At 44.2% G+C, this 12,119-nt stretch overlaps 1 protein-coding gene across 1 annotated transcript in view; it reads right to left on the reverse strand.

The window, feature by feature from the left end:
- tmeff1a (transmembrane protein with EGF-like and two follistatin-like domains 1a) overlaps positions 1-12,119 on the reverse strand; it is a 53,567-nt gene that overhangs the window by 7,647 nt on the left and 33,801 nt on the right. The window contains exons 4-7 of the mRNA XM_017310121.1: positions 10,042-10,071; positions 5,066-5,162; positions 4,202-4,386; positions 2,423-2,455 (exon numbers count right to left, since the gene is read on the reverse strand). Of these exons, the coding sequence (XP_017165610.1) occupies positions 2,423-2,455; positions 4,202-4,386; positions 5,066-5,162; positions 10,042-10,071 (345 nt within the window). The remainder of the gene's footprint in view (positions 1-2,422; positions 2,456-4,201; positions 4,387-5,065; positions 5,163-10,041; positions 10,072-12,119) is intronic.

A 12,119-nucleotide genomic window follows, 5' to 3' on the forward strand; every position in this document is an offset into this window, starting at 1 on the left:
TCACAGCTAGCTTGCTAAGCTTACTAGCTTACTAAGCTAGCTGTTAGAGGTTTAGCAGCTAATGCCGTTCCTCTGCCTACATCTCCCAGAATGCTGTGCGGTTCTGGATCAGAGTTAATTTAATATTTAATTTATTGAAGATTCTATCCAATGGATTATCTATTGAAATTGATCACATATGTATCGCGACACATATTATTGGTTTGTTGTCCAGCTCTGGTTTCTAGCCGTGTGAAGAGGCTGAAGCCCAAACACCGACCCCATTAATCTGCCTCTGATTAGAATAACTGATCAATGTATTGGATGCGATAACTTTGATTTATTGGTCGTTTCATGGCTGGTTCCTGAGATGTTTTATGGAGTGAAACACTCTGAACCGCCTTGCTGCTGAAATGTGCGGCTCCAGTAAACCTGACTGGAGCGTTTGGTCGATGCGGCGCTCGTCTCAACACTCGACTCTGATCTGCATTAAAAACACACGAGCAGCATCCGCCGCACTTTTCAGGAATCCCAGCTCTGCTGCTGTCAGCGTTTTCAACAAGGCCGCCGCCTCAGTCCAACACCAGGACGTGGAGGGAAAACCCAGAAACAATTTGGGGCAATTTGGAGAGGCCAGTTAACCTGATAGTCATGTTTCTGGACTGTGGGAGGAAACCGGAGTACCTGGAGAAAACCCACCATGCACAGGGAGAACATGGAGACTCCATGCAGAAAGACCGGGAATCGAACCCAGAACCTTCTTGCTGCAAGGCAACAGCTCTACCAACTGCGCCACTGTGCAGCCCCGTTTTTCCTTTGAGCGAATTTATTTGTGTAATCAACGTATTTAAGGTCGACGGAAACGCTGCAGTTTGGTGTTTTATTCCCAACATCTGGTGATTTTAACGTCTTTCTACGGGCACTTTGAACCGCCTGGGTCTGAAAGCTAAATAAGCCTAACCTGTAACCATGGTAACCAGGGGCTGTGAAGCGTGTTGCTAAATAAATTAAGAGTTTGACGAAGCTGTGGTCAGATCCTGACCCATTTATAGCTCTAGATCAGATCTATGAATGTCTCTCTATGTTTTTTCTACATCATCCGTTTCCTGTGCCTCGGCTCCATCACGCCCCAGTGCTGGCCCGACGCCCTGAAGTGACAGCCGATCAGAGCGGGGGGCGGGCGGGGGGCGGTGCTCATCACCTCACATACATCCCCCCCCCCCCCCCTCCAACTGGCACCGTCCAATCAGCTCACGGCCGCCTTAAAGCCACAAACACCGACAGGAAATCCATAAATCTCTGCGTGTTGCGACCGGCGGCTCGGCCTTTTGGGACTCAAGGTGAGTCTGAAGCATGAACGTGATGCGAGCCGCAGCGGGCCGAGCGGCTCCGAACAACATCAGGTTTGTATGCACAACGCTCGCACCTCACAGCATCAAAGCCGCTCTGACTCATTCTGCTGCATATTTTAAAACCAGAGAAGCGGCTGGAAGTGACTGCAGATTTAATCCGGTGGAGTCGTTTCTCTTGTTAATGGGGAGGCTAATGAAAAAGCCAAAGGGCATCTCCGCTCCGCAGCGGTTCAACAGACGCTCAATCCGTCCTAAATATTCCTGCACTCTAAAAACCCGACACTCTGCAGACCCGTAATCCCTCCATCGTGTCTGGGATTCATTCACCTGGTGGCAGGAAGGGAGGGAAGCTGCATTCATGTCATCATGTTCATTTAACTCTCAGTTTTATCCCTCAGATTGAGAGGAAACTCGTTTCATATTCCTCAGGCCGTTAGCGACCTGAAGAGGAAACACTGGCCGTTTAATCATCGTTTACATGCAACATGCATTGTTTTAGCTTGTAAAGCTAATCAGAAACAGAATAAATAAAGTTGACCTTTAAACTTCACGGCGCTGCCGAGTCGTCAGACTTTGTCTTTTATGGATCTGGGCTGAAATGGACCAAACATTCAGGAGGATTCAGAGTTTGGTTCCGCTAATCCGCTAACAACGGAGCTAATGTGTAACTTAGCGCTTTGGCTAGCTATGAAAACATTTGGCGCACTTCCTGATTGGCCGTTTCTGTAGCTGCATTTCATTTGACCATCAAACTGCAGAAATTAGAACAACAAAAATAAATTTGCTCAATGGAAACAAATGTCAGAAAAATGTCTGTTGCCATTTTTAATGAACAAACCAACAAACACCTCAAATTAAAGGTTTTTTTTCATTATGGAAAAGGTTTTGCACAGTTTTCAACATGTTGTTGTAGCTTTAGCTTTAGCAGAACTAATGTTTCTGATTAGCACCTTAGCGTTAGCACAGCTAACCTTTTAGCTAGCGGTTCCCACCACTGAGTTTGACCTTATGGCCAAATAAAAATGAGAATCTATTAAATTTAAGGTGAAATCTTTGAAGTTTGACTTAAAAACCCTCCAAACATCCGTCACTAACCTGTGGCTCAGTCTGTCCTTTTGTCTTTCCTCCAACTTCTTTGCTCATAAATCTTCGTTTGCATTCATTTTCATCGCTTCATGCAGAGCGGTTAGCGACATGCTACTCAGCTTCCCTCAGTTGACACTAATAAAATCATTCTGGACGTCAGTCTGCAGGTAACGGTTTTACAGTGCAGCAGCTCGTCAGCCAGAGAAGCAGGTACCAAATGTTGGAGCTAATTAGGTGAACAATCAAGTTCCTCTTTATCTGCTGGGTCAGAGATTGAACATTTGTTTGCACCAACATGGAAATATGCAAATGTTTCCTTTGTAAGCTGTTAAACTTTCCAGCAAACCAAAGTGCCTGCATGTAAGACACGATGTTGACGCTGCAGTCAGTTTTCCAGAACCTTCCCTCCGTGTCACGTTGACGAGGTTTGCATTAATAACTCCGTGTTACAGCCTGCATGCTCGGTTTGCTTCCTAATTGAAAACGCCGGCGATCAGACGCATTAATCTGACTGACATGGTTTCAGTAACGAGACTGATTTATTAAAGCGTCACGGTTCTGCAGCCAGCAGGGATCAGCAGGAGACGGGCGCCGTCCTCCTGCATCCGTAAATCTGTGTGGAGGTGGGAAAACATCTCGGGGAGAAGATGAAGGAATCAGGAAGATGATGAAATCCTGTTTGAAACTCAGCTGCTCAGCTAAACGACCTTCAGCTCCTTTAGCTACGAAGCTTCGCCAGGCCAAACGCTCGTTAGCACAAACAGGAAATCAGCCAATCACAACGCAGCAACTCAACGGACTGACATGGCGTCCGGACATGAAGACGACGGGTCGATCCGTTCAGGAGGCAGATTTAAGGGACTGTGAAGGCGGTTCACACCGTCTGATCTGAGGAGTTTCTGCTGATCTGATTTTCACCAACAAACGTCTCAGGATGGAAGAAGAAAAAGAAAAAAAGAAAAAGAAGAAAAAGAAAAAGAAAAAGAAAAAGAACAAGAACAAGAAAAAGAAAAAGAAAAAGAAGAAGAAGAAGAAGAAGAAGAAGAAGTTGTTGTTTGCTGGTACAGGAAACTGAGGCTGGAATAAACGTCAACCTGCATGGTGGTGGCAGCATCATGCTGCGGGGGAACCTACTCTTTGGCATGTTGTGGTTCATTTATTACCAAATAAACATGTTTATCATAAAAACCTCCTGTGAGATTGTTGCTCACCATCTGTGACAAACAGCCTCACAACTCAGCCGATAACAGAAATTATTGCGATAAACGATAATATTGTCGTTTCAGACCATGTTTTCATTACGCCTCTGAAAAATAAAAACTTTTAACACATTTAACACTGAAACTGGAAAACATTGTAAATATCCAAAATAAACAAGTAAAACAGCAATAATTTAAATAAACGATGAATCTTTGATGGAAATCTTCGTTCGGCTCCGACAGGGAAAACAGGCTAAAGGGGCAGGTACTTTAAACTGGGTGCCATTTTTCAGTGATATTGAAGGGCAGCATCTCTCTGACTGTAATCCACATGGAAATTATAATTAATCATGCAGCTGATTGATTAATTGCTTATTGGGACATGTCTAGTCATGACAGCGTTTCACACAGATCAGATCAACTCAACCTGATGTCACTACAGACCTCTCAGTCCCTGAAACACTCGTCTCCTCTGGTCTGCAAACGTGTTTGGAGCCGTTAACGGCCTTGGACTAGACCGCATGAGGCTGGAGATGGAGGTAAACTCBGACCAGAAGCGGTTTGGTGTTCAGCCGTTTCACAAACGGCCGTTTTCAGATGTGTTTAGTGCCGTAACCGTACCGAGGCAGCGTCCCAGGTGTTTGACGTCGATCTGCTCCTGCTTCATGCACGAAGCCTCCCGGACCAGGCACGGGTTGTTGTACGAGTTTCCGTCTGTGGCGCAGACCGGGTTCTCATTGTGGCCGCTGCAGTCGATGTTGCATATGCACCTGAGGGCAAAGGTCAACCATCAGAACAATGTCGCAGGAATGACGCACAGGACCAAAACATTCAGATTATTCTAATTTAAAGCAACATTTCATGTTTCTGTGCAGTTTAATGCAAAGTCTGGATCCATCTTCTTCCTTCAAACGTTAAGCTAACTCACTAGCATCACAACATGTTTCACCTAGATATGTTTTAGTGGCAGTAAACAGCAGACACACTTCTGCTAATTTTACTTTTAGCTAACTTTGAAAATGTTCAGTGAACTTCGTTTTCCCTGAATCAGAGTCTAAAGAGTTAAATTATCTCGGCTGCTTTGTAAACTTCCAGTTGAATAAAGTTCAACATCTGTGTTGAAGTTTTGGTAATTGACTTAAGAATGCTTTACTCCTTTTACACGCATGCTTTTATTTTGAAGGCTGATTAAGCGGGCGTTCCATTTCCTCTCCTCAAAACCTTTATTTAAAACAAGGACATGACAAAGTCAAAACATGGACAGCAGAGATCAGGAAATATACATGAATACGATATCTAAGGGAATTATAAAACATGCATTTGGCTAAATACCGTGTAGCATCTTAGCATTAGCAGAGCTAATGCTTACGATTAGATTAGCACCTGTTAGCCAGGTTAGCTGTGCTAATGAACCAATGAAAGCGTTTTACTCATCCACTTCTCGCTCACCAGACATCTTCGGAGTCTTCATCACATTCGGCTCCATATTTACAGGTGCTGCACTTGGTGAACTTCTTCCCGACGTCGGAGGCCGAGCCCTCATCGTCTGTCAGACGGGCAGAGAGGGAGAAACGCTTCAGGAACAGCAAACACTTCATATTCACACCCCCCACGCTCAGTCCAGACCCGTCCGTCCTCTTCAACCAGGACTGGACCTCCGTTCTTCCCTCCAATGCCAAACTAGCTGGTGACCACATGGTGGCAGCATCACTGCGATGTTCCTGTGGACCTCGGGAGGCCCAGAGTTTCTTCCTCCGCTTCCTGAGGACGATGTGATGAATCCAGCTGGTCGCTCATCAGTCGGGTCTCAACGTTTCTAGGATCCCAGCTGAGAGCATCTTGGGCTACAGAGGATAATAACTTCCTGTCCAGGAAGCCAACAGCTTTCAGAGGGAGGATGATTTCCAGCAGATTACGAAGGAAAAAGTGATCAAGGCCCTGAAAACACCAACAGGAGGCGAATGGCTCGACATTCACCGTTAATGAACCTCAATGTTTGGTTTATTAAACTTCTTTACCTTCCAGTCTGAATCTGTAAACCTTAATATTCAATAAAAGCACCAGAAGTTTCCTCAAAGTCAAACTAAAGCTGAAGGAAACCCATCACCTTCACCTGTTTCTGGTTAAACTGGTTTTAATTTCCCCTCCTGTCGGATTCTCCCCGCGCCGCTCTTTACTTTCCAGATCTTCATCGCTGAACGTAATGATCGGCTTTTTATTTGTTCTGCCTCTTTTCCAGAAGAGTGGCTTAATTTCATTTTGAAAACAACCTGCAGCTCGCTCCGGGTCCGGTTCTGGTTGGCGGCGCCACGGCTCAGGCGCTTTCCCATCAGACACAGCTGAGCGTGCGGAGAGGCCGCTCAGGCTCATCGGCCAGACGGAAGCAGAGGCGCCACATCATCGTCTGATATTATCACCATTACGGCGTTTAGTGCCACCTCGCATGGCGACGTCCATTCTCCAGCAGGGTTTATTCATCAGCAGAGCCGTTTTCATGATTCATCAGGTGCAGTTTTGTTGTAAGGCAGAAGAAAATCCTGCAGGGGGAAGGAAACTAATCCGCAGCAAAACGTAGAAACCAGGAAACGGAGCCTGGAGGTTTAAGGTTTAGGATTGTTGTCTTAGAAAGCAGTGAAACCCGATGGAGGAGTGAGATTCTCTGCACGTTTCAGGTCTTCTGGGCTCCAATTTCCTTTATTTATTCATTTTCTGCATATAAAAGTTCAGCAGGAACTTTAATATTGTGTTTCTGGTACAACGTAAATCCACTGAGAACAGCAACAAACCGCTTCTCCAGGAGGTCAATCATGAAAAACACCGTTACTGTGTTCAGGTTGTGCTAAAGTAGCGGTTCTCAACGTGGGCGGTACCGCCCCCCAGGGGGCGTTCAGAGGACGGCAGGGGGCGCTGGCGGACATTTTTACAAAAGGGGGGCGCTGGGATTCCCCTGGGGGGCGTTTGGTCGAAGGTAAACTTTACATCTTAATTCCACAACAAAGCCAGTTTAGACTTTGAGCAACTTGGTAAAACTGTATTGTGTAACATTAAATCATGCTTGGCTGCAGCTGCATCGATGGCAGCTCTTCTTCTTCTATTCAGTGTTTGTAGCTTCATGGCTCCGCATCAGTTCAGCGTTACACCGGCTGATGACGCTGCTGGGATTCACTTTGTCTGGTATTTATGTAGCTACATATGTTTTGGCAGGTCTGTGATCATGTCAAAGCAGCAACTTATATTAAAAAGTGTTTTATTTCCGTTTGAAAGAACTAGATTGTGTTGAATTACGACATAAAAACAGAGAATCCGACGCTGAACAGTGAAAAATCAACACATGACGTGAAACACATGACGATTATGCGGCGCAGCAGGTGATGAGTGAAGATTATTCGTCTTGGATAAATGATCAAATAAATCTAGCAACAGGAAAGAAACTAAATAAACCAAGAGAGGATAAAACTAATCGAAGGAAACTAAATGGAAATGAATGAAGAACAAAATGCAAGAATAAACTAAGAAAGTAAAGTAAATACAGAGGAATAAACTGGTATGGCAAGACCTTTCGAGCAATAATTAATACAGAGACTGTATGGCAAGAATAAACAGACACTATTTCTAGATAAAAGGTAAAATAATATTGTTGAAGTGTCATGGGCAGGGGCGCAACTACACATTATTCAGGTGGATGCGAAAACATAAATCGGCCCCACCCCCCCACGAAGGAGTGTAGAAACATACCCTCCCAGCCCCCCTCCTCCAGACGCCGATACGTTTAGGGCAAAACTCGCTACATTTACCCCGTTATGTGCGCGAGGTGAAGGAGCGTAAGGCGCTGAAGTGTACGGGAAAACATAATCGGTGCGCCGATTCAAAACATCTACAATAATGATAATAACATTAATAATAAAATAATTGTCAGTGCAAAGTAGCCTACAAATTCTTTGGTGGGGGGCGGAGAGGGGCCTGGATAAAGGCTGGGGGGCGCTGACCCGAAAAAGGTTGAGAAACACTGTGCTAAAGGGAGTTAGCTTCTTAATGCTAACATGTTGCTAATGCTAATGTCAGCCTCCACAGTCCATGTTTCTGAAGAAGCTCCATGAACGATCAGGAAAACATGAACTTTGCTCCAATTTGATGCCTGAAAAAACTATAAATATCTTTGTTTTTACTTTGTAAATTCAAAATTTACCATGAAAAAGGCTTTTTGAAATGAAAACGTTGCTTATGTTGTTGATGTATAGTTTCAATAGAATAGGATTAATTACTTACTGGCCCTAAAATGAACTGTATTAATTTTTAATCCAACACTAGTTTTGATCTGAAGCACGTTTTACATCAGAGTCTTTGCTGCTCCACATTCTGGGAACAGAGACGGATCAATTCCTGGAAATACGCAGCAGAAACAAACATTCAGTTCCTGAAGGTCGTGAGGTCGTTCTGCTTTATTTCCATTTAAATCCTGGATGAAACGTTTCAGTTCCTGCATCTGAAAAATTAAAGCAAAACAAAATCAACACACAAATCGATGCGGCTAAACTGCAGAGGTGTTCACAGAGCCTTTCTGCTGCTTTAAGAGCAGCAGCGTGATTAAACGCCGCGTGTGTGTGTGTGTGTGTGTGTGTGTGTGTGTGTGTGTGTGTGCGGCCGACAGATTGGCCTGCTGTGTGTGTAGCTATCGAACATGGAGGGCTCAGTCGGCGCTCCATCGATTGACGCGGATCTGCAGCCGAGCGGCGTCTTTGTTTCTGCTGACAGCAGGACGCCGCTGCTTCCTCTCCGACTCCTGTTGTTGTCGTTTCCCTCTTTGCTCTCGCTAATATTTGCCTCCCGGCTGAAAAAGGTTCCCTCTGTTCGAGCGTTGAACCCGGCCAAACACAGATTCTGTAGCCTAAAACAGATGCAGCTCATTATCGCCGGCGTTTGGGTCAGACGTCCTGCAGCGAATGGAAATCACCGGCATGATGCTCACCACCCTGAACAACATTACGGCTTTAAAGTTTTATTAATATCCAGCTCAGAAAACGCCTAAAAGACTCAATCTGACGTCTATTTTATGCAAAGTTTGCCTCCGACACAGCTGGGAACCGCTGCTGCGCACAAATTTAAATAATTTTAAATAATTTAATAAAAAACAGGAGTTAAAAATAACCTGGGATGTGAGCCTGAAGGAGCAGCAGGAAGTTCTGGTTTCTGGTCGAAAGCAGAACAAATCATCCAGAACGAACGTGGAGGAAAAAAACACTGATGGAGCTAAAACCTGCAGCCACGACTGGAAAACAACGAAACAGAAAACCTTCCATCACGGGGGAGGCAGCATAGTGATCTGGGATTAGGCTTCTCTACAAAGTTCAGTGTTCAGAAGAAATTACCAATGATTGGTCCAAATGGAGAAAAGATTAAAGTGTTGAATGTCCTAGTCAAAGTCCACAACTAAATCTGAGAGGAATCACCTGAGATAGAATCATAACCCGACAGATTTAATCTCCTCAACCATCAAGTTGGTGCAAAGTTCGTCTTTCCAGGAAGCCCTGATTAGTCATGGAGCCACTTTAGCAATGTGGACTGTAGACGCTGACATTAGCATTAGCTGCTACATGTTTAGCACTAGCATGCTAATTAAGGGTTAGATTAGCTTAGCTGACAGGCTAACTCCGTTTACCACACTGATGGTTTTTTCCAGAGACCAATTTTGCTGAATTTTTTCTGCAAAATCTAATTTGTGAAGCAGAAGTTAAACCCCAACATGCTGAGAGAAGCAGTTCTGTCTCCATCACTGATGTTTAAGGATATTGTTTGCGCATTATGAGTGTACCAGAAACACAACACTACAAAGGTTCCGCCTGGAACTATTGTTTGTAAAACATACGGTTTGCGCAGCACTATGTTAAACTTAATAAAGATGTAAAATATGCTTTCATTCCCATGACCCACTGAGTTCATGTTCTGGTTTTAGCGCCGTTTATCCGCTAATTCTCCCCCGGTTGAAGCCTCAGAGTTGGAGGCTGTTTCAGTAATTAATCTCAGAGGTTTGACCGTTTCATCGCAGCGGCCCGCCGTGCAGATGGAGGAGGCAGCGCGTCTCCAATAAAACCTCCCTGCAGCAGCCAAATTAAACAACAAACCACGTGGCCGTCCCTCACAGGTGGCTGCAAAATGTCTCTGTTGCCAAATTTGGCATCGACGACGGAGAGACCCAGAGATCCGCTCCTCTGGGACGACTTAGCGGCTCCTCGCAGGATCCACTGCTGCAGTTAATATGCATCAGAGGAGGCGCAGAAACACACACAGCGGTTCCTCCCACCACAGCAGACTAGCAGACGAAGACTCGGCTGTAATTGATTTGTGTTTGACTTTCAGTCACAGCAGAAGTGAAGCAGGAAATTAAATCTTTAAATAGCCCAGAGAAAAAAACCCCAACAGAGACTCACCGTCTCCGTCTCCTGAACCAGAACCGGGATCTGTGAAGACAGAAGAGACACGGCAGCGGTCAGAAGTTTGCTAACCGCTACTCTGCTAACAGCAGAGCTAATTTTAGCTTAGCATTTTTGGTAACTTTGAAAATATTTAGCGAACTTAGCTTAGAGCTTAGCTCCCCTAAGCTCTAAGCTAAGGGGAGCTAGCTTAGAGCTCCCCTAAATGTTTCTGTTTCAATGAATCACCTCCTAACTGCAACGGTGGGTGAACTATTATGGGATGTCGTTCCTAAAGATACAGTCAAAAAATTACAGCAATAATTTGGGTTATTTAGTTTACAACAAAAAAGTAGGAGTTCATTTTTAAATTCATATTTTCATCATGATTCACCAGTAATTTATAAATGTTTAGTTTCAAGCTAAATATTTAGTTTGAAACAAGATATTTACCTCGTTAAGTATTTAGTTTGCCAAGTAAAAACTTAGCAAATCATCGATTTATTGTTTTAGCATTAGCTTCGGCTAAGTAGCATGTAGGTGTGCAGTGCAGGTTCTTCCAACTTCCACTGAAATCAGCAGAAAGACGGTTAAACCCTGACCACAGCGAGGCGTCCTGAACGGACCAGAACCGGTTCTGGGTGGGATAAAACCCGTCTGGTTGGCTCCGACCTGCAGCTCCATCAGGAAATGAAGCGCCTGCTCCAAACTTGGCTCTGATGCACCGAATCAAAGAAATGGAGGCAGTTTCTGGCTCGGCGGCGCATTAAGAAATGGACTCCAGCTGCTTCCTTCCATTAAACGTCACCGAGTCCACAGGAAGTTGCTTTTCATCCGAGTAGGGCAGAAACAGTCGGACACTTTCGTGGCTTTGCCAGCTCGGCTTATTGATCAAATTTGGCTTAAAACCTGCAGGTGAAACTCGGCTTCAGTGTTTTGGAAAGAAAGATATCAAAGATCCGAGTGAAAAATGGCAGAGTTGTTATTGATTCCCTGCAGGCAGATTTACTGACGAAGCAGCAGAAAGAGAAACAAGTTTATATTTATTTTAAACAGATGAAGCTGCAGCTTCAGTTTCATCACTAATCCGTTCCCACTTAGTCCTGTAGGATTAAACTGAGAGCGTTGAAACGGCGGGTTAGAGATGAAACCAGGTGTTTCACACAGAGAACTCAATAAAAACAGAGGAAAAATCAGAGCAAACGTTGTTGTACAGAATCTGTCCGGGTCCAAACCAGAGTCTGAACGAACGAGCGTCAACATGGCAGAACCATTTCATTTGAATTGGTTTGTTTGGCAACATGCTGCACTGATCTTGGTTCTAAACTGTGTTTGGCCTGAATCTGCTAAAAGCCCAACCATTGTGGTGTAGCAGATGTAAAAAGTATTTTATGCATTTATTTAGATTTGGACCCGTCTGTATGCATTTGGTGGAGAAAGACAATAAATAAATACTTTTCTGCTGATTGTGAATAAATGTAAAACATTTGCTGGTTAAAACTCCCAAAGGAGGCAGAATTAAAAATGTCAACATCATGGAAAAACAACATAAAGACGTTTGAATCCAACAATGTAATCCTGACATCTCTGTTCACTGGAGTTTAGTTTAAACTATTGATATTATTGATAATATGTTTGGTTTATTTATTACTTTTCACTGAAGTTATTTACTTCATTGACATAGATTAGCTTTAAATGTTCATTTCAGTTTATCTGTAGTTTCCAGGTGAGTCAAAATTAAACATCTTAACTCCTTCTTTAACTCCTTCCTTCTGTTCTTCCTTTTTTGTCTTTCATGTCCTTAGTTTGTTGCTTGCCTCCTTCTTTCTTTCCTTCTTTGACACCTTCATCCTTTAGTCCCTTCCTTCCTTCCTGATTTAAGCGTCTCCTTCCTTCCTTCCTTTTTTCTTTCCTTCTGGATTTAAGCATCTCCTCCCTCCCTGCCCTGGAGTTGTGCTAACTCTAAGCATTAAAGTTCCTTCCTTCCTTCCTTCCTTCCTTCCTTCCTTCCTTCCTTCCTTCCTTCCTTCCTTCCTTCCTTCCTTCCTTCCTTCGCGTTGTGCTAACTCTAAGCATTAAAGTTCCTTCCTTCCTTC

The sequence above is a fragment of the Poecilia reticulata genome, linkage group LG17 (assembly GCF_000633615.1).
Source record: "Poecilia reticulata strain Guanapo linkage group LG17, Guppy_female_1.0+MT, whole genome shotgun sequence".
Taxonomy (NCBI): domain Eukaryota; kingdom Metazoa; phylum Chordata; class Actinopteri; order Cyprinodontiformes; family Poeciliidae; genus Poecilia; species Poecilia reticulata.